Source organism: Sebastes fasciatus, chromosome 1 (assembly GCF_043250625.1).
Source record: "Sebastes fasciatus isolate fSebFas1 chromosome 1, fSebFas1.pri, whole genome shotgun sequence".
Taxonomy (NCBI): Eukaryota; Metazoa; Chordata; class Actinopteri; order Perciformes; family Sebastidae; genus Sebastes; species Sebastes fasciatus.
The window spans coordinates 22,005,470-22,027,924 of record NC_133795.1 but is presented as its reverse complement, the minus strand read 5'-3'; the positions used below and the strand labels follow the sequence as shown (position 1 = coordinate 22,027,924).

The 22,455-nt window shown below is 39.5% G+C and overlaps 1 protein-coding gene across 5 annotated transcripts; it reads right to left on the bottom strand.

Moving 5' to 3' along the window:
• Window positions 1-833: 833 nt before the first annotated feature.
• Window positions 834-22,043, bottom strand: smpd4 (sphingomyelin phosphodiesterase 4). Of its 5 annotated transcripts, none has more exons than XM_074636968.1 (20): window positions 21,905-22,043; window positions 21,447-21,535; window positions 20,066-20,152; window positions 16,836-16,972; window positions 16,639-16,714; window positions 15,685-15,793; window positions 14,655-14,707; window positions 14,229-14,380; window positions 13,855-13,987; window positions 13,543-13,614; window positions 9,893-10,030; window positions 6,925-7,079; window positions 6,584-6,674; window positions 6,102-6,199; window positions 5,688-5,851; window positions 4,710-4,915; window positions 4,304-4,534; window positions 2,859-2,990; window positions 2,613-2,741; window positions 834-2,526 (listed from the first exon to the last, which is right to left on the bottom strand). In XM_074636968.1, exons 2-20 carry the CDS (start codon window positions 21,483-21,485, stop codon window positions 2,206-2,208), a joined length of 2,523 nt encoding a protein of 840 aa, XP_074493069.1. In that variant the 5' UTR covers window positions 21,486-21,535; window positions 21,905-22,043; the 3' UTR covers window positions 834-2,205. The 5 variants fall into 5 exon arrangements, with proteins under 5 accessions (XP_074493069.1, XP_074493081.1, XP_074493074.1 ...); XM_074636980.1 differs by having other exon boundaries at window positions 9,941-10,030; XM_074636973.1 differs by having other exon boundaries at window positions 21,447-21,532; window positions 21,905-22,036.
• Between the last annotated feature and the right edge of the window lie 412 nt (window positions 22,044-22,455).

Genomic DNA, 22,455 nt, shown 5'->3' with positions numbered 1-22,455 from the left:
AAACCCCCTTAATGATCTTTTTTCAACTTGAAATGCAATGACTTTTCCTAGAATGACCCCAACATGAGAAAAAGTTAAACATTGCCTTTGTTCATATTTCCATAAAAGCTGTACACCAACAGGCTACAAATCTTGTCTTAGGGGTCATTTTTGACCCGGCAGTTATAAAATCATTTCTGTGAAGAGGGAAAAACCTAGATATTCACAAAGTTTGTGGTGAATGACAGGTTGTTTCTTCATGCAAAATAGATTTGGGGTTTAAAATGCAATCGAGCTGCTTTATTTTAGGGGTTTAGTGAAGGCGGGTCATTTTTGACCCTTAGGACAACTGGTGTATACAGAAAGTTAAGACAACACAGGGGTTAAGAAGTAGGATTTTTTCACCACACAAAGGAAAACTTCATCCTTCAGTTTATCACAAACATTCAACACATCTGGAGATACATGGTTTTCACTGGACAGGAAGGGAACTGTAATCTAGAAAAGATACTAGATATTAAAAGAGTGACTAAAGCTGTTAAGACAAATGTAGTGGAGTAAAAAGTACAATATCTACCTCTGACATGTAGTGGAGAAGTATAAAGTAGCAGAAAATGGAAGTACTTTAAAATTGTATAGATAAGTAATCATGTTATCTTACTTGTCTAAAACCAATACAGCCCATGAAACTAATCTTAACTCAAGGTCCACTTACAACTTTAACCACATCTCACTGTCTTCATCAGCAGGGGGATGTTTGAGAAAAAGCAAGCAGATCTTGGATTGGATATTTTTCTTTTTGTGGGTCAAAATAGTAGTCAGCAATGAATGAATAAGGCCGACTGAACTACAAACTAGTGCAACGGTTTATTGAGTCTTTTGGACAAAAATGCATTCAGCTCTCAATGAGAAAAAGAGTCAGTTTTATTACATTGGATGATTTGGCCTGCATCTGTTTTCAGATGCTTTTTGAACAAAAGAAATCGCCCTACAAACAGAGCACCAACGCTCTGTAATTATTTACAGGGTTTTATGAGCCACATTTAAAACAGTTAAGCAGTCATATCAAAAGCAAGAAAAAAAAAGAGCTGCCAGTCTACTGCCAACAGGGTTCCTACACGTCCCGTTTCAAAATGCTGTCCCTTTAGAGTCCTGGATACCTGAAGAGTCTGTTCAATGTTCAGAAATAGACCACACATTAGACTACAGTAGGCCATATCACTGTGGACCTCATGAGGATAACAGGATTATTCCTTACCGACGTCGACTCTGGCTCTGACTTCGCCGTAGCAGGTGGTAACAAGCTAATATATTTCATCTGTACAGGGATCAATATCCGGCTGCAATGATAAGTCAATTAATCAGTCCATCCACAGAAACTGTATCAGAAACTTTTGATAATTAATTAATCATATTAAGTCATGTTTTAAAAGATCCAATATTTTCATGTTTAAGCTTTTAAAATGTGAAAGTTGGCTGTTTATCCTCGTCTTTACATTATAGCACATTTAAAGAGGACCTATTATGCGTTTGTGCTTCTTCCCTTTCTTTTAGTGTGTTACATCGGTTTTTTGTGCATGTAAAAAGTCTGCAAAGTTACAAAACCCAAAGTCCACATAAAAAGGAAGGTACTCTCTCCAAAGGAAACACTGCTCCTGAACTGCCTCAAACGTCTCGCTTGCCTTTTCTTCCGTAACGTGGTGATGTCACCAAGTAACACACTTTGCCTAGCTAGTTTGGCACGCCCTCAAATAAAGCTAGTTCGAGCAGAGTCCAGAGAGTTTGATTTGGTTGATCAATCACAACGGTGGACCAGCTGACCAATCAGAGCAGACTGGGCTTTTCAGGAGGGGGGCGGGGCAGGAGCTCAAACGGAGCGTTTCAGACAGACGGTGAAAAGAGGTGCTGCAGCTGTGTCTTTTTAACATTAAAGCATGTAAACCCCAAAATACAAGTATGCACACAAAATAAGCATAATAGGTCCTCTTTAATATTTTAGACTTGATTAGATTTGAAAAATTATTATTTGAGAAAATGACAATGGCAGATTAATCGATTATAAAACAATCGTTAATTGCAGCCCAAGATCAATAACATACAAATTCGTCATACATTGATGGGACCACTCAAGACGTCACACACTTTTTTGCAAAACATTCCAATTTGGACCTGATCACATTCAATATGTGCATGTTTCTGACGTGTGTAGGAACCCCTGTGGCTCGGCTAGTGTGTTTTCAGTTTGTCTCCGAACAGCGTCATGAAGAGTCCGTACAGGAACCCCCCTGTGAGGATGAGCAGAGTGCTGGATACGGGGCCAAACGACAGGATGGCTCCAAAGGCGTAGAAGAGCAGCAGCATCAGCATCACCCTGTAGCTGGCCAGCAGACGCAGGCTCAGCCTCGGCTGGCGGTGCCTCTCTAACGTCCGCCGGGATAACGGGCTCTGCTTCAGTTTTGTGCCAGAATCAGGATCCGCCAAGTAGTGACGACCCAGGCGACCCAGGAAGTCTGGACGTGAGCACAGTGCATACATGTGCCCTCCGAACTGTGGGAGATATGAACAAATGTAGTTGTGATTAACAATTTACTGGTTTCATTGATAAGTGACAGCTACCTCCAGACACCACTTACCCTGTCATTAACCAGAGAAGAGATCCTGTAGAAAAGCCTGACCAGCAGGGCGTTCTCGTAGCTCCTAATGGGCTGGAGCTCTGGGTCTCCTTGATACTGAATGTCAAACCTGCGCAGACCACTTATGATCTGCACAAAAGGACACACACACACACACACACAATGTCAGGGTTTAAGTGTTTGCTGCTTGGCCCACAGTTCTAATACACGCCCTCCTTCTCTTGTACGATAATTTGAAATACTAACCTGACTCCTGCCCAGGTCAGTTAGAATAAGTCCGTTCTCTCCCTGGACGCAGTCTGGCAGCTGCTTGCAGTTGCCATCATCCTCAGAAGAGCCCAGGTTGGATATAAGCTGACTCAGCTGCCCTTGGTTCAGCTACAAAACAAAGACATTCAAAACAATTAACCAGGTGAACACCAACAGTCAGGATGGTTTTAAGTAACGGAAAAGTTTCTCTGAATGTTCGGCACTTTCTGTTGGCAATAACACATTGTTTCATTTACATCATCAAATAATGTAAGATAGATAGAGGAAAATGAAACTAAGAGCATCTGTCTCAACAGTAAATCATCTGTTGAGTGTTTGATGGTAATTGTTTTGTGCTTTAGAACGTAACCATCGTGAAACAATCAGAAAATAACTTTTCTCTCTCTCATTCACAGCACCACCGCGCTACGTCTCCCTCTTCTAATGTTACCGCTCGCCCTCGTGATCGCTCTGACAGCAGATTCCAACTTTACTTTCTATGTTATCAATCAAAGAGAAATGTTCTCCCCTCGTCCTAAAATGGTCCTAAATCAATACTAGAGTACTTCCTTGTCTATGATTGAAGCGGCAAACGAGTTGAAGCTGCTTCAGCAGTTGCGCTGTGTGTGTATTTCACCAATCAGCGAGGGTCATCCCTGCAAACTCCACCCCGAAAGTTCCGAAAGTTTAGACCCTGGTCACTGCAGTCGAAACGCAATGAGTTCCTCAAAAGGTTCTTAGTTCCGGGGGAAAGTTATTGTGGTCAAAAACAGGGCTTAATATTAGGGCTGTCAGAGTTTACTGAATAATAACAAGCTAACGCCACTCATTTCTTTTAACGCATTAACGCAATCGATCTTCCGGAGGTTGTACCGGGCTCAGTTTAAAAGCTGGCGGGAAGATACTGGCATCATATGAAACTACAAAAACCTAAGGAATCCATTGGTGCCAACCATGTCACATTAGCTCTTTGTGAAGGAGGTTAAATAACGCTTCAAACTTGTGACAATATGTGTCATTGTTTCGTGTTAATTGATTTCCAATAATTAATATATACATACATTTGCATAAAACAGCATATTTGCCAACTTTTATGTTGATAATTGATGATTGATAAATAGAATATTAAATACTTGACAAATCTCCCTTTAAGGTACATTTTGAACATATAAAAAAATGTATGATTAATTTGCAATTAATCACGATCGTTTGACAGCCCTACTTAATATACCAGATACGGGTTAGTCTTTGGAATTTTGACCCGATGATGATAAATCTAAATTGTGTCCAATACTTTGTTTCATGACCAAATACCTGCAAAGCTCGATATAATAAGTAGAAATACAAACATTATACGTATGCCAATGAATGGAATATTGAATGTTTACTGGGAGGAAATAAAAACACAGGAAAACTAAACTAAACAGTGGAACTAATCTGACCTTGAAGATTTGACACAAGTTCTCCAAAGCTCTGTCCAGGAACTCGTGGGTCTTTTTCAAACATTCACCGCTCTCCTCTGGCTCGGCCCCGGAGAAGGTGTTGTTGAGATCAGAAGGGCCCATCCCAAACCAGGACAGGAACGAGTTGTTGGCCGCCACCTCGTTGGAGTGATCCGATATCCTCTTGGCTGTCCGTCTGGCTTGTGCAATTATCTGGATTAACTTCATGACCTGCAAAAAGAAATTTGACTTTGAGCCACCACAATGATTTAAGAATGACTTCTAATTATGTTATGATTAACCATTTAGTCCCCTGCCAAAGTAAAACTCTGAGTTTAACAGAACCTTCTGGATGGCAACACAGATTTAAATCTCAAAGAAAAAGCCCTGTGATGACTAAACTCACCGCTCCTCTGAGCTCAGTGCCAAACATCTGTTTGTACTGGCAGTCCTGGCCTTCCAAAGCATAGACGTGGCTCTTCACCCTGAACACCATGTCTGTCACCACCCGCTGCCGTGACGACAGGAAGCTGCCTCCTTGGTTCGGCGTCAGGTAGCCGCGGGGTTGTCGGTGGTGGAGGACGTGCTCTGGCTCCAGAAACAACTGCTCTCCTGGTGAGATGTATGGTTTAGTTTGTTCGTATATACTAGATATACTTTCCCTTTTATTCACAGTCTGGGGTTGAAACTAAAGATTATTTTCATACTGATTAATTGGCTGATTATATTCTCAATTAATTGTTGGTTTACAAACTTTCAGAAAAAGTGACAAATGCCCATCACATTTTCCCAGAGCCCAAGGTGACGTCTTCAGATTATTTTTATGACTGACCAACAGACCCAAACTCAAAGAATCTTTGGTATTTTTTTTCTTTCGACTAGTCGATAAATCCTTTCAGCAGTAAAATGTCATCTTATTTATACCAGTGTGCTAGCTGTGCATGAAAAACAAAAGATGGGATAGAGTTGTAGAGTTGTTGATGTCAAGAGATGAAAAAGTTCTGTGGCTCAAACCTGTCTGTTGTACGACATCTCACTTAATCCTTGTTTGATTTGGTTGATGTAAAAAACATTTAATGTTTTTTAAACAATCATTTCTGTTCTCAAGACAAGCGAGAAAAAAAAAGATTTCCAAGTTTGATCTAAATTAAATAAACAATTTAAGAGAAAACAATTTAGATCAGATATTTTTTTCTCACTTGCCTCTCAGGGCTTCCATGTGAAGTAGCAACAACTTCATATGATATAAAGAAAGGGGCATTCCTTTCACAATACTTTCACAAATAAAATATCCTAATATAAAATACAGAGATTAAATTGATTGATTATAAAAAACACTGTCTGTGATAGCATGCCTTTGTGTTGTTTGCATTTCTGTCCTCACCTTTCTGGATCATCTCAGCGAGGTTTGGCTGAGAGAAGACTTTGGCAACCCTGAAGACCATCAGTGCATTTTTGGCATTAACCAGATCCGTCCTCACGGCTCTGTTCAACAACACCTGGAAGAGCTTCGTATACATGAGCAGGTTCTCCTGAACAAACGACTCCCTGTAAAAGAGAAAGATAATGTCAGAAACTAATTGACTACAGTCGATACGCCATTGTCACCTCAATAATCATCACCTGCGTATCATCTTCAATAATCACCATATATACCAACACAGGTCATTTCTGTATGTATTTTTTTAGTATTTTTCTGTTTAATTCATGTTTGTAGGAAAATGAGGACCACTGCATGTTGGATTATTCCAGAAAAGGTGTCTACATCTAAGCCAAAAGACTAAGATATCACACTCACCATTTGTCAGGTACTGTTCTGTTCTGGTCTGGCTGAGGGTTGGTCTTCTCCCCCGTGTATCTCCACGGTTGGATGTAGCTCAGCCATGTCTCTAAAACCTAAACACAGAGATTATACACTCTCTTAACAACAAACTAAATGCTGAAACAATGTGTGTTTCTACAGCTTTATAGCTGAAATAATCATTCTGTAGTTAGAAGGCACGACTCTGAACTTCTCACTCCTTACCTCAGGCTGTTTGTTGCAATAACTGAGAAATGAAAACGTGTTGTACTGTTACACTTCTGTATGAAATGGTGGATCAATTAGATGGCTATGGGGGGGAGTGGGTTCCCTGCTGGAAAGGTCTATGCAGAGCTGAAGCACCAGTGAACAAGGAACCAAACAACAAGCTCTGACTCCTAATAGCAGAAGACTGTAGTTGAAGGTTAAAAATGCAGAAATGTAAATATAAATAAATATGTATTTGGGGTGAGACCTACCGCTCTGAACGAAGCATCCAGAGGCCAGTGACCGAAGCAATGCTGGAGAAACAGGTAGAGTTTCTGTTGCACAAAGCGCTGCACCACCACTCTGTAGGCGAGAGGAAGGGTGAATTCCATAATACATATAGTATGTAAACACTTCTTTTATATGGGCAGGAAAAAGTGAACATCCAATAGAGAACAAGACAAAGTAAAGTCAAAGTAAAAACAGGTTCACAAAATGAATCAAGAGCTCTGCTTTACTTGATGACGTCAACAGGTCATGAAATGGTGTAAAGCACTGAGGTAGTAGACAACGCCATAAAGAGTCTGACAGCAGCATGTATGATGAAGCTGACCTCTTGAACTCCTCCAGCGGGCTGGTGTGAGTGTGCGAGTGTGCTGAGGGCGAGGAGGACAGCTGCTCAGGCTTCAGGCTGTTGGAGAAGGCATGCAGATGTTTCACCAGGAGACGCACCACCAGCACGTGCTCCTCGGTCGGGGTGAAGGGTTCCTGGAGAGACAACCAGTCACAAAGTGCTGCACAGATACATGAAACCCAACCAGCCCCCAATTTCAAAAGCAGCCAATCATAATGCACCCCAGTCCAAAAGCAGCCAAACTATCACCAAAGGCTCAGCGCATTTTCTATTCTTTAGAGTACAGAGGTCTCACGCCTATCAATCATATGGTTTGTCCAGTATTACTGGGAGAGACTGGAGCTGCTCTGTGTACTGGTGCTTCTATCTGACTGGTCTGTGTTAGTATGAACCGCTGCTGATACTCAACATCTGGTTATTTCATCTGAGCATTCTTACCGTTCAAGTATGGATTCTATTTTTAATAAAAATCATTTTATCTTCAGTTGGCACCCTTTCCACACCAGTACAACTTGGTAGGGACACACATGTCTGCAACTAACACATTCCTTTGAATTTATCCCAATAATAATAATTCTGTCTGGCCACACAAAAAAGTCAAAGCGCTCTGAAAACAGATGCTGGGTGCAGAGCTTCTTCTGTCAGTTTGCAGTCTCTCCTCTTTGGGCATTGGGGAACAATTGCAAAAAGATGCTGGCTTTAGGGCTGGGTATATATCGTCAAAACGTTATAACAATGTCTATCGTATATATATTTCTATATCGTCTCTATCGCGATATAGGCTAGGCCAATATTTGTTCTTTTTTTTCTCTATAATTTCACTTAAAACTGATCATTTTGCACTCAAGTACAACGTTTTGTCCGTATTGCCCAGCCCTAGACGTTAAACGTTATATGAACACTCAGCCTATGATATATATAATTTAGTCATTTGATACTGATGTGGTTATACAGTATATATGATGATAATTTTAAAGATTTTCAATCATTCATTTTGAAATTATCACACCGTGATTTATTAAAATGTAAGGATCAAATTACATTTTAATAAATGACACACTGAGGGACAGAATGAAAGGTGGGACCTCAGTGCTCCAGTAGCTGCTTAAAGCAAAGCTGCTTTGTCTAAATGATGCAATGTTTCTTATAATGCAAGCAAACACAAGCCTTACCTCTGTGACGTAGGTTCAATGTGAATTTAAGCTAAGAACATATACCTCTAATAATTAAATGATTTTATGACTGGCATGTAAATATAGATTGTTCAAGATGTAGTAGTATCTTTTGCTTTACTTAGAGCAATAGAGTCAATAGAAAGAAACATTTATCACCCACATTAACATGTAAAGCAACAAAGCACACCAGATTAAGTGTAAAAAGCATGCATTTAAAAAACACAAACAGCAAAAAGAGAAACAAAATCAAAACCAATAAAATTGCTCAAAGATTCCGATTCAAAAGCTGCATTCCAGCATTACTTTTCACGTCAAGGATACTTCTCTGTCGAGATTCACAGCATACAGTCGGATTGAAGGCCTCAAATAGGAAACAGAGGAGCAACATTTTGGGCCTATAACGTAACCTCTGGTTTCTCTAATTGGGGGTTAGAATCAAACTGCTGCTTGTGGATCCGCACATGAAAAGTAGGGATACACCGATCCGACTTTTCCGATACCGAGTAACGATCAATACCAGCGTTTAAAGGTGCTATTGATAACATTCAGTCACTGGATGTCACATTCTCCCTCCCTGTTTCATTGCATTCACTTCACAGCAAGTGGTTGCTAGGCACTTACCATTAAACATCAGGTTTTTTTTCCACACTAACCGCCAACTTGATAGCTGACAACACAGAGAGACCACGTGATACCAACGCTGTTATATTATTGGCTCTCAAGCCTTGTGAGAAGTGGGAACCGAACGTCAGATATCTTCCACAGATGTAAACATTCATTTTGGACCCGTCGAAATGTTTTAAATGATTAATTCACAATATAACATTTTCTTTTTTTTAGGAAAAGCCATACTTTTATTCGTCTACATAAAAATGTTATCAATATAACCTTTAATTAATAAGCGACATGCCTCACTGTGTGGAAGTGACTGGGATCATTCTTTTATGTGTTATGGCTTAAACATTGCTTTCTTAAACAAAATGTAACAAATAAATACATACATATAAATTTACTGCATTGTTATTTATTATTTAAATAATAAATCGGTGTAAACCAACGACTAACTTGGTAAGCAATCTTCAAAATTTGTGGAATTCTATGGCATGATGCTTCGGGATGTGCTTGATTAAGTTGGTTATGTTATATTTTTCAGTGATACTGCCACTCCTCGAAACGCTGGCTTTGCAGATATTGCAAGTAGCCGTAGAACTTGTTGGCGTAGCGTGCATGAAAACCCTCCAAACAGCTGCGATATTTATCGTTAGCGCCCTCAGCTATGCTGTCTACCAGCGTGCTTCTGACGCATGACGTAGTATGCACATGTGTAATAAGACATAAACATAGAATTGAATTGAATAGTTTGATACCCGATCAAACTGTTTAAGATGGTATCAGCCCGATATCCGATATCAGTATCGGATTGGTGCATCCCTAATGAAAAGATTGACAAAAGGCCTCTTTCAACAGTCAGCCATTAAACCTGACTACATTTTAAAGTCAAGCTCATTAAAAAGGAGAACTAATTCCTGACTTAAAGGTAAACAAGAGGTTGAGATGAATAGTGAACTACTGCCATTTAATAAGGCTGGATTGTCTAATCATTTGGGTTGGGGAGTTTTTTAGAAATAATAGAACTAGCCATAATGTGTAAGTAATGATCCGTAGCTAATATCTGCCAGCATCAGGCTGGTGACTGGAGGGACAATGTCTCACTGTGTTAGTCAATATGAGAGAAGTATCCTTGACTTTGACCTTAACTGACTGAGGTTTACCTCCAGGAGGCCCCAGAGGGGCGGGGGTGTATGAAAAGGTAAAAGTACTTGGTAGGTGTGGAGGGTCCCAGAGCCTGGTGGGGCGTAAGGTTGGCACGGCATGCTGGACATACTGAGGCGGTACTGCAGCAGCGCCAGCTGTTCACCCGTAACCACCAGGAGGGAGAGGAAGATGAGGAAGAGGAAAGACAACAACAAAAGGTGCAGGGACAACAGTGAAGAGAGAGAGAGAGAGAGAGAAGAAGAGGAAAAGTGGCAATAAGAGAGGAAAAGGAGAAAGGAAAAGGAAAAGTGGCAGGAGGAAGGTACACATGAGAACAGAAGAATAAGGTGGCAGCGAAAAAGGAGAGTGCAACCAGACGAAAACAATTGGCCAAAAACATTCAGAAAGAAAGGAGCAAAAAACAGGAGGGGGGACAAACAAAAAGAACATGTTGACTGTGGGAACACAATGCTGTAACTGCTGGGGAAGGATGCACAGGCCTTTCCTAAACTCCACACAGAGGGGAACACATGGTCCTAGGGATGGGAATCAGACTGCTGTCTGTCAAAACAAATCACAACTTCTAAAAGCAGTAATGGAGAGCTAGCATGGAAAAATGCATTACTGTCAATGCACTGACTGTAGAGTGATCCAGGGATGACGTATTTTTGTAGGCCAACCAGGAAGTTAGCATCACCCTGGTTCCCTCAACAAAAAGCCAATGGGTTTTGGATTATTGCAGAAAATAAGCTCTGCAGCAAACACACATTTATGATACTTATACGTTTTGTTCAGCAAGATAATCTTCAAAAATGAACACCACTTTCAGGATTTTTAAACTGTGAATGGAATCACCAGAAGTAAAAAGCTAACTTTAGGCTATAAACAAACTACACCACAGTTGCATGAGTGCGAGAATACACAACAAGGCTGTAAAGGCAGACGAGTCGGCGTGATGACGCTTAGTAGTCTCATTTAGCCACTTGTTAGCAACCGCTTTTTTAAAGACACATTAAGGCTTCAAAGTTCACAAGTGGGGTATTTACTGACGTATTTTATGTCGCAGAGCAAAACGTTCAGCTTGTGTTAATCACAGACCTTATTTCAGGCATCTAACTAAAACTACCCATTGACTTCCAGATGAAGGAACCGGAAGTGCTAAAATGCTGACTCATTTGGGGGTTTTAGGATTCATTCCTGCAACACTCTATTGGCAATATCAACTAAGATGACTGGACAAGCATATTCATTTTTCAAAATAAAAAATAAAAAAGTGTGACTGCCAGTTTGTGTGTTTTACAATACTCCACCATATATCCAGATGCATATATTAACATTTAATACATCATTTTGCAGCTTTAATCATTCCCATCCCTAATGTTTAATATCATCAGAGTGAACTCAAAACTATAAGATTTTGTTTTGCACAAATAAAACTGTCAAATCTATATATCTATACTAATCTATAACATATATAATGAGATCAAGCTTCCAGTTTAGTTTGGGTCAAAATCTTGCAGTTGAAGTCCACTCTTCACAGAACACAACACAATAACTCAACGCAGTGGTTAACATATGTTAAAGGGGGAGCATTTAGTACAGGAGAAGTACACTTCACAAAAACTGTAATGTTTACGATGCAGGCGATTGGTCAGCATGCTACACGAGGAGTCTACTTCACTGTTTCCTATGCAGCCTTATGGAGCAGTAATACATTTTTTCATTTCATTTTTTTTTTTTTTCAAGCACAAATGCCATTAAACAGGTCCAGCTCCTAAAAGGTGAGGATTTGTTGTTTTTCCTTCTCTTACATTATAATAAACTCAACATCTTTAGGTTTTGGACTGTTGGTCGGACAAATCAAGACATCTGAAGACGTCACCTTGAGGTCCAAAAAGAAACTGAGCATTTTGCATTGTGTTTTGATGTTTCATAGACCAAACGACTAATCAATTGATTTAGAAAATAACTGTCAGTGTCAGATTAATCAATAATGAAAATAACCAATCTTAACTAAATAATAAATACTCCATTACTTTACATCTTGAAGTAACTACAGACAAAAATACTGCCACATAAATACTGAGGAAACAGTGTTGTTGGGTGGATAAGTAAGTGTGTAGTACATTTTGGCATCGCACTAACCATGCAATATACTGTAAATGACTATAGGGCAGGTACAGTGCAGGTAAAGGAACAACCAACACCAGCATAAAGTCGCACTGAGAATGCTTTTGATGGGTGGGCAACCTAACCTTCAGTATATTAAATACTACATTAACATATCATAACATATTCAGAATGGGAAATTGAATCTCTGCCTTTATTTGATGTGCTGCAGCTTTAACAAGCGGACAACAGTTCTGCAGTGCTCATATTTTAGACTCAAGGTTCAATGTAGCTTTAAGCTTCTGGAACAAATCCTGCCTCTTTATTTCATCTCCATGTTTTTTGTGTAATACAAGATATTACTTCCTAAACTGTGTTATTCTGAAGTTTCAAAAAGGAGAATATTTAAAGATTATTTTGCAGGCTGACCTAAATCACCCTGCAGGTTCATCTGATCACACTGCAATGAATGCTGAGTACAATATACAACAGCGGATTGTATGGAGGTCAGAGTGCTGCATGATACACAAGCAACACCAGCAGACCTGACAGACGGGCATTTCAACAGAACCACAGAGTCAAACATCTCAAAACTTCACTTTTGTTGATAAAAAAAAACAACATTACAGGAGGTAAAGTGGAGCATCTCTGCTTTGAGATCCTTGACATGAGAATGTTTGAAGCCATTAAAGGGGATCCGATTAACTGTGTGCACCCTCTACTATGTCTCCAGAACCCTTCACCGTGTTGTGGCTTTATGGTGGTGTTTCACACAGAACGCACCAACAAAACAAACACTTGGTGACACGGACATGCCAGCATGCAGAGGATGTGAAAGGAAGCAAAAGCACTACTACAGGGAACACATGCCAAATCCCTAAATGCAGTAGCTTTACTCTGCAGCTACTCTTTTATACGCTATAAAAGGAAATGTTACAAACATCTCAAATATAAGCTAGACGCTTCCAAACAAGGATACCTGCTGTGCATTCACACTGTAACCAACTCAAGAAACCTTTTAACTTCAGTCAGCGGATTCATGTCTCTTTGTGCTTTTGTAAAATATGCTGCTGATCTTTAACATGTGTGTAGAAATGTGGCTGCTAGCAGCATGGTCACAGGGTTAATGGGTGGAGTTGTCCTTCAATAGTGGAAAAAAACAATAAATTTTTTTACTCCTAAGCTTAACTAAAACATGAAAAATGATTCTGTATAACTAAGTAGGGCTGTATCGAACAGTTTGAAGCTTCAACACAGAGCTGAAGCACATAGCTTTAGAGTAGGATCTCCTAACTGTAGCTGGTCAGGTGCAAAGGTGGCTGCTGGCCAGCACCCCATTTTCCCACCCCGGGCTTGCTCCCACATAATGGAAGTGTGTGTGTGTGTGTGTGTGTGTGTGTGTGTGTGTGTGTGTGTGTGTGTGTGTGTGTGTGTGTGTATGTGTGTGTATGTGTATGGGGGGGAGGGGTTGTGGTCAGCCAGTCAACAGCCAGCCGTGCGGTGCTCTAGTGCATGGGAGAGGAGGGTGAGGGGAGTGGGAGGTGAATATTTCTCTTACCTTCACTTGAGGAGACTGCAGCTTCTGGTACATCTCTAAGGAGTAGTGATGGAGCCAGATCTCCACACACATCTTAGGATAAACACACACACGCTTAATTTCATACAGTTCAAACACTAGAACCAGCATCGTTAAAACATATTCAATATTCTTTTTTTGTATTTTGAGGTTTTTATTGTTTTTTATTTTTATGATATTGAAAGCATTTCTAGAATCTTTCACTTTGAGAACACAAAACCTCGTTATAAATCATTTTGAAATGAACTTGTGAATCATTTTATTGCACTGTAAATGTATTGATTTGTGTCTTACCTGTAACAGTGTTTCGGACCTCCAGATCTCCTGGGCTGCGGGGTCTGCGTTAACTGACGGTTGATGGAATATGTGGTGTTTCAGGAGACTGGGGCTGTGAACGCCGTAACCAGCAAAGGAAACACTGGAAGATCTGTTGAATTGAAAGTAGGAAGAGAGTGGAAGTATAAAACATTTTGAGATTATACAATATTTTGTTGTAATACTGGGTCAAACATTCAATTATTCAGCCTCCACTGAGATTTTCTTCACCTAAAGGTTCGTTTAAATGAAGCAAATGAAAAAAAAAACACTCTTAATTTTCACATCTTCTTGCTAACATCTTCAGACAGATATGACTAACAGATTTATCAAACCTTTCTTGCTATAAATACCTCGGTGAAGGTGCAGTGACAGAGCCTCTGGAGTCAGAGAAAGGGGAAGGCGGTACACTTCCTTCAGTGGGGAGGAAGTATTTGAGGTAAGTGTCCACGAGCACAAAGTAGGCACTGTCAGTGGAGCTTCCATGTTGGCCTTGGGGGTAGCTCTGAAAACATACAGATCACATTCATTGATCAGTTCTCCCTGTGAGAAATAATACAGCAGCTGTTTGGGCTCATTAAGACAACAGCCAGACACATCAAATTATTTCTTATTTACTATAATGATTAATCTAAAAAGAAAACTTTTATAAATCCACAATCTTGTCTTCAGCAGCCCACCACTTGGCACAAGCTGAAGCAGACAATGATGAATTGCGCTCACACTTTTCAAGATGCACTTAACTAAGAATATCACTGATAGTATTTTGGCATACTCACCTTTGGCGTGATGAGACAGGAGGCAAAATTGAACATGAAGAATTCAAATGGATCTGCAGAGCGTTAAGGAATAATCTAACTGCACAGTGATGTGAAGTCTGTTCCCCCCCTCGCCTTAAATGAACCCTCCTGTTGTCCTTATTAGAAAGTCACACAATAAACAGCTGCAGCTGTCACATCTTAAGACAAATTAGACAACAGATTACAGCTGAAATGATTAGTTAATCCATTAGTTGAAAAAACATTTGGCGACTATTTTGATAATTGATTTATTGTTTCAGTTATTTAACAAGCAAAAATTGTGAATAGTATAAATGGATGTAATATATATAGAAAATATCATCCAGCTTCTCCAATTGGATGATTTGCTGCTTTTCCTTGTCGTATATGAAAATGAATATCTTTTGGGTTTGATCTATTGGTCGGACAAAAAAAAGGTATTTTAAGACATCAGCATCTTTTTTACAATTTTTTATACATTTCATTGATTAAATAATTAATGAAAAAAATATTTGCACATTAAGTGACCAATGAAATTTGTTGACATAGATTTGGAAAAAAGGTTTAAGAGCTGAATGCGTTCAAAATACAGTATACTGAGAATAATAGATACCAAACAGAGTTCAGTGAACAACACTTATTACTATGTAAGGGATAATGCACAGCGAGCCGGTCATTGTTGTGAAATAAACCCAGACAGGGGGATGTGGACCCCGACGCGAAGCCTTGAAGGGGTTTATTTCACAACAACGACCCGCTAGCTGCACATTATCCCGCTTATTACATAGCTACTCACTTAAGAAATCAATAATTTGACACAAAATTGTTCGACCGGGAGTCCAACATCAGAGTTGCGTCCATAGCAACGGTCTGTTATACATAGCAGCGGTCTGCTATAAAGAAATAACAGACCGTAGAACGACGTGATTGACCAATCAGAATCAAATATTCATTGACTCATCATGGACAATCCCTCCATAATAGCATAAAGAGGACCCAGACAGATTAGTGTCTGTGTTGGGAAGGATACTGAGAGCAAGGTTCAGAGTCAGCAGACCAGAGAGGGGGAACTGCAGCTTGTTGTGGAACAGCGGACAGTCTGGGAGGACTCCCTGCTGGATGCAGGCCTTCACAGGACCCTGCAAGGATAGTAATGTAATAAGATGAGGTGGATATGGTCGACACTTTGTCAAAACACATACCAGTTACAATTCTTCAACTGTAATAGCTTCCAATACTAAATGAAAGGACATTTCATTATGTGCCAGTCACTTTCTTATTTCTTTACATCACACATGATGACACATTTATCTAAACAAGAGTCAAGACACACTCAATTTATATCATATTATACCTTTAACCCTAGACCTCACAATAAACAGACTTTTATCAGCATATCATATTATCAGCATCACTGCCCACTATAAGTACAAGGGTCAATAGTACACCTCTGCATTGATATCGGTGTTTCCGCATCATTCATTCGGTGGCAGCTATGCACTACGTCTGAATTGCATAATACAACCTTATTGATCGTTATTAGCCAGCGGTCATTCTGTTACTAGTCACAGTGGGTCCTCCGTTGTTTTCAGTAATACACTCTGCAGGAGGCATGTAGCTTAGCAGTTCAGTTTGGCTTTGAGAACAAAATTAGAAAACAAGCACAGGTACTCAGAGAGGTTAGATACAGAGGCTCGTTACAGTTGGCACAAACCTAAAACGTCCAACATGCAATGAAAATGAGAGGCTTTTTTTCCCTTGTGTACCTGCCCAATGCATTTAGCGAGAGTAGGGCAGTGTGCCTGCATCAAACATACATTGCAGATGGGATGCCAGTGCTTGCTCTAAAATAATTGTTAAAGAGATGTTAAAAAGCTGTTCTCATACACCAAGCCTGAACTAATGTCTAGTGGAAACAATGGAGGTAGAGAGTATCACTAAGTGTAGCTGGTAACGCAGGCACTGAAGAGATAAATGTTCTTACCGGGAGATAATTGACAGGTATTTCATATTTGTACTCTTCTGCTTGAAGCTTATACACGAGCTTCATCATCGGCCCACTGAAAAAAGAAAAAAAAAAATCAGATGAGACAATGAGAACAATGTTTGATTCTTTAAACCCACAATGAATAAAATTAAACTTGGCTGATGTGATCAAACAGTAAAGAAGCTGTTAACTACCTGGGGTTTAGAAACTCCAGAACAATGTTGTACTCGTTGCTCCGTGAATGCAGAAGTCGCAGGTTCCAGCCAGCGATGATGCCGTCCAGACTGCCGAACACACTCTCTACCAGCCAGGGGAAAATCACATGCAGCTCCTAAAGAGAAACACACATTCACACTGTATCATGAACTGATATCAAGAAACACGGAGCTGCAACAAAACGACATGCTTGCTTGGCAAGTGTTGGAAGAAGAAGTATTTAAATGTCTTCTTTTTTTACATTCAAAACTTCTGTTGAGGTTTTCTAATAAAGCTTTGAATATCTGTTGTCATATTTTATGATGTCATCACCCTAATTTTTTTTACTTTTTGTTAATGTGGTTAAATAAATGTATTTTATGGTGCTGACAGATTGCTGCTAGACCGCCCCATTAATAAAGATGTACAGCAAGCGGGAGAGCAAACATGTTGACTTTTAGACTTTAAAACGCTGTAGATTTATTGGAAATGTTTAAATCACGTGAGCCTGAAACAATCCTAGGCAGCCACCACTGGAATCTAATTCTACAAATAGTATAATACTAATAATATTAGTGTAGCCTGATATTTATTTCAGGGTTCCTACACATTTTCCATTGTAAAATTCCATACTTTTCCAGGCCCAAATATTCAGACTCATTTTTTAGAAAAAACGATTTTATATTCTAGAAAACAAAATATGGGCAATAGTCTGGAAACAAAATATTTATTCCATACTTTCTTTTCCTTTTTCTAGACTTATCGAGGCCTGGAAATGACTAAAATCAAATTCCATACTTTTCCATACTGCATAAGAACCCTGTTATCTGTAACTGTACAGAAATGCCGTGTTTAAACAGAATGCATAGACATGCAAAGAAAAAGAAAAAAAAGCTTTGCTGCATTCCAATGTTGATTTGGAATTTAAATGTCAACGTTATGAATGAACTATTCGGTACAGCCCCAATTCAAATACTATTTTAATTACGGATTGTCAAGTTTTAATGCTTTTTTGAAAATGACAGGAGCTTCTGACTTCTGGGAGGTAAGACATGCAAGAGAAAATAAAGCTTCACACTGATTCAGATACACCACGTTTACTGAAATAAATATTAATTGCACAGTGAAAGAAATTACACTTCTATTATTTTCTACAACAAAACAAAAAAATCAGACATCAGACATATCAGCAAAACAACTATCTGCTGACTATCTAACTACGGTAAAAGTTTATTGCAGATGTTTATGGATCAGTGCTGTCCTAAAGACACTGTGGCCACTGTCTCGCTGCGACATTTTAGGTACTGAAGTTACAAACAACAAAGCAGCCCACAGACTGTACCACTGCTGCCTCACACTCATCCTTTGTGTCACTCGCTGAGGCGCCAACAGCACAACAGCTGCTCTCAAGCAGAACATCAAATGTCCACAGTGGAGGAGCCAAGAGGAACAGTAATGTATTTTATACTGTGCTATTTTGGTGCATGAATGTCTGTAACACATAAGGTTATGCATCTTTGATTGTACTAACTGACATCTGAACACAAGAAAGTCCAGAAAGAGTTATCTGCAACTTCACTATCACCATAAACGTCTCTAATACAGAGCAAAACAATTCAACCTTTTATGTTGGATTCGGTGCATATCTTTCTGTATGCATAGGGTTCGGGTTAGTAAAATACAATTTCCTTTGAAGAGAAAGTGAAGAAAGTGAAACTCAGGAGTCATAGTACTAGCAGCTGTCTCCTCATACTACAACAAGCATTAACATAAGCGGTTTGTCAAGAGACCACATGAGGTTGGTCAAGAGACAAACAGCTGACTGAGTCTGCAATGCTGCTGTGTCATGTACAAATCCAGGGGCATTCTTTTCTTTTTTTTGCCAGTAAGCTTGTTCAAACACTATGTGCGGCCTAAACAGAACAACCATAGAGCGGCTATACAGTGCATAGAAAATGTTGCACTGTACTGGGACTGCATGTGTTGTTCCAGTGTACAAGTAAGTCTTTAAATATTGTAAAGTATCAGCCAGTCATTTTTACATAATTGCATTTAGTGCAACAATTAATCCATTTTACTTTTGTTTTATTTGGAAAAGGCAATATTGCAGAGTGTACAAAAGCTTTTTGGTGCTTTTACGTAAAACCCTTTTCCAGTTTATTTTGTGTTGTATCTATGCATGTGCACAGAAAGAGGTATTCAAAAGCTGCAGTACTTGTGGGTCGTAACTCAGGAGCTCAGGAAAACTTTCAGTCCTCCAACTTCACTTCCAGGACTATATATATATACACACACACATGTATACCCTTCCTCATATACAGGTTTAACAGTACCCACTTATACATCTATATTCACCTGCATACCCACATGTATACAGTGGAGTTATCAAAGTTAATGCAATAACACGTTAATGCAAAATCGTTTTAACGCCACTAACTTCTTTAATGCATTAACACAATCAATCTTTTGGAGGTTGTAGAGGGCTCAGTTTTTAAAGCTAGAGTGAAGATACTGGCATCATATGAAAACTAGAAAACCTAAGGAATCCATTGGTACCAACCATGTCATACTAGCATGTCGCGAAGGAGGCTAATTAACGCTTCAAACTTACGCTAAATTTTGGCGAAGAAAAACTGGCATGGCCATTTTCAAACAGGTCCCTTGACCTCTGACCTCAAGATATGTGAATGAAAATGGGTTCTATGGGTACCCACGAGTCTCCCCTTTACAGACATGCCCACTTTATGATAATCACATGCAGTTTTGGGAAAGTCAGAGTCAAGTCAGCACACTGACACACTGACAGCTGTTGTTGTCTGTTGGGCTGCAGTTTGCCATGTTATAATTTGAGCATATTTTTAATGCTAAATGTAGTACCTGTGAGGGTTTCTGGACAATATTTGTCATTGTTTTGAGCTGTTAACTGATTTCCTATGATAAATATATACATACATTTGCAAAAGAAAGCATATTAGTCCACTCCCATGTTGATCAGAGTATTAAATACTTGACAAATCTCCTTTTAAGGTACATTTTGAACAGATAAATGTAGGATTAATATGATATAATATGATTAATCACTATTAAATATCTTAATCGACTGACAGTCCTAGTATACAGCCTATGTGTACTTCTACTTCTAATCAACCCATTTTAATAGCAAGAACAATACATTTGCCATTCACAACATAAAGCAAAGACAGGACAGTGGTGGGACAGGTAACAGTACCTTGGCAGGATATTCATCAATGATCTTCACCAGGTCTTGGCATCGATGCAGGAGAGGTTTGGTGGACGAATCAGCTTTCAGATTGGCCTGGAGCAAACATCACAACACATGAATAAGCACAGTTTGTGAATCAGAGTAAATAGACTTGTTTTTGCTAGTTTTAGATGGAAGACAAGTTACATACTTAATCCACTAAGGGTATTATTATAGAAACTCTGGTCTGTTTTAGGCCCTTTTGAGATTCGGTGCTCTTTGTGTTTTGCTTATTGAGAGTGTTGACTATCCTAGTTGGGAAAACGATTGGGTTACCTGCACTAGGACGTTTATGTGCTATTTGTGCAAGAATCTGGCTTGCCTCACGATAGCCTAACGCCTGCAGGCTTTATTTTGTTATTCTAGTCATTTGTTGATTTTCACTGAAACCCTTTATACCCATTACTTTTAGTGTATTTTATTTGGGGAAACTTTAAAGGAGGGTAAAAGGAAAAATAAAAAACATATTTCAGTTTCCTTAAAGGGACTATTTGTAACTTTGTATGCGCATAAATGTAGCGGGTCGTCACACATGCGCGCTCGCATATGCGCGTTCGCGTGTAGCCGCTGTACCCTCCCCCTCTGCCTGCTCGCCTTCACTCAGACAGCTCAGCTCGCTCCACCTCTAGACGTGAACGCGCGCTCACTACACACTGCAGAAGAGTTAGTTTAGCTCTGAGAATATCTAGTGAATGCACAGGGGACGTTTGTGCAGAAATAACTGCTGCAGCTCCTCCAGACCAACAGAGGTTTTCCGTGTCTTGTGAAGTGACGGAGCTCTACAGAGATTTACGTTGTCTTCTCGTTACCGACCGGGTGCCTGTGTCTCCCCTGCTCTCTCCGGCTGCGGGCGGAGAGAGCAGGGAGACACGCTGGAGAGCCCAGCTGCCTCAGCCTGCACTTAGGCAGGAAAAGCCAACACTAGGATCAGATCTAAATCATGTTCATGGAGAGACCTTCGTCTGGTCAGCTAACATTACTGCCAAGCAGCTGAAATATAGAGTGATATTGTGGTTTTAGCTGACGTGTGTCGCCTCACTGTTTTGAGTGATGCTCGTTCAGGTATATTGAGAGCGAGCAAGCGCGAGCCCGACGCTGACACAGCCACAGGTGTCGCTGTTAAGAAGCATTTCTGAAAGTTACAAATAGTCCCTTTAATTGTTTGTTATTGTAGAGGCATTTTTTCATTATTATTATTATTATTATTATTAAGGATGCATTTTATTCTATATTATCATGTGGATGGGAACTGGTTTTCAGTCTTCTGCATGATCATCTAAAGTCTGGGGGAATCAGTACCAAGCTGTGTGACAGTATAAGAAGGTCAGGTCAGTAAAGAGAGACTCACCAGCAGGAAACTGGGCTGTTGTAATGTTGGAGCAGCCATGTCGGACCCCTGTGTTGATGTCTTCCTATGTACAGTCCACCTGGATCCTACTGGAGGAGGCAAACACCAACACAAGTTATTGATTCCTCAGTTGGGAGTTATCTGGACATACAACCCAGCCTTGCATTACTTTGTTAGCCACCTCAGCAGCAGAAACACAAACTCTGTAATCATTGAAACGAACAGAAGCTGTGGAAACAGTGAGATAACGGTATGTCCTTGTCTCCCATTGAGTGTAAACACTCAGCAGACACAGACAGACAGTCAATGAAGCATGCATGTTAGCATGAGCCGGCTAGCTACTGAGAGCTAACTAACAAAGACTCCTAAACTGACAGTAAACAGCCGTGAAGTCGGCTAGTTTAACTTAACAAACACGTTGAGTGAACCTTTATGTTATCAAGGGAACACTTCTTTACCTTCTCCGCTGACGGGGTATTATAGATGTGGACTAGTTTCCATCAGAGAGCTTAAGACTACACGACCAGTCGGTGACGTCTTCTTCTTCTGTGGTGCTTCTGTTGGTAGTCGTGTTGTTGCTCATTACTGACACCTGCTGGAGGACTGAGCTCCTCCAATATGCATCCCCACTGTAGATATGTTCCATCTGTTATCAATAATAATAAACAATAATAATAAATATAATAATATAATATAATATACAACAAATATATATAAATATATAATATAATATAAACTAATAATAATAATAATAATAACAATATAATAATAATAATAACAATATAACAATAATAATCATAATCATAATCATAATAACAATATAATAATTATAATAATCATAATAATAATAATAATAAAAATAAAAATAATTAATCAATATATGCATATTTTATACCTATATTTTAACTTCTGCAGATTCTCTTTATTTATTTTTATTTTTTTTTAATGCATATTTAATGAGCATTGTTGGAGAGCCTGATATCTAACAATATAACAATAACAATAATAA

What these genes read in the sequence shown, in the direction of transcription:
- smpd4 (XM_074636968.1), bottom strand. Translation starts at nt 21,485, where the DNA reads ATGGCTGCTCCAACATTACAACAGCCCAGTTTCCTGCTG. An exon ending in GACTCTGAACCTTGCTCTCA is followed by an intron (nt 14,708 to 15,684) that starts GTATCCTTCCCA and finishes AACGCTCTGCAG; the next exon opens with ATCCATTTGAATTCTTCATG. An exon ending in GTCACTGCACCTTCACCGAG is followed by an intron (nt 13,988 to 14,228) that starts GTATTTATAGCA and finishes TCAATTCAACAG; the next exon opens with ATCTTCCAGTGTTTCCTTTG.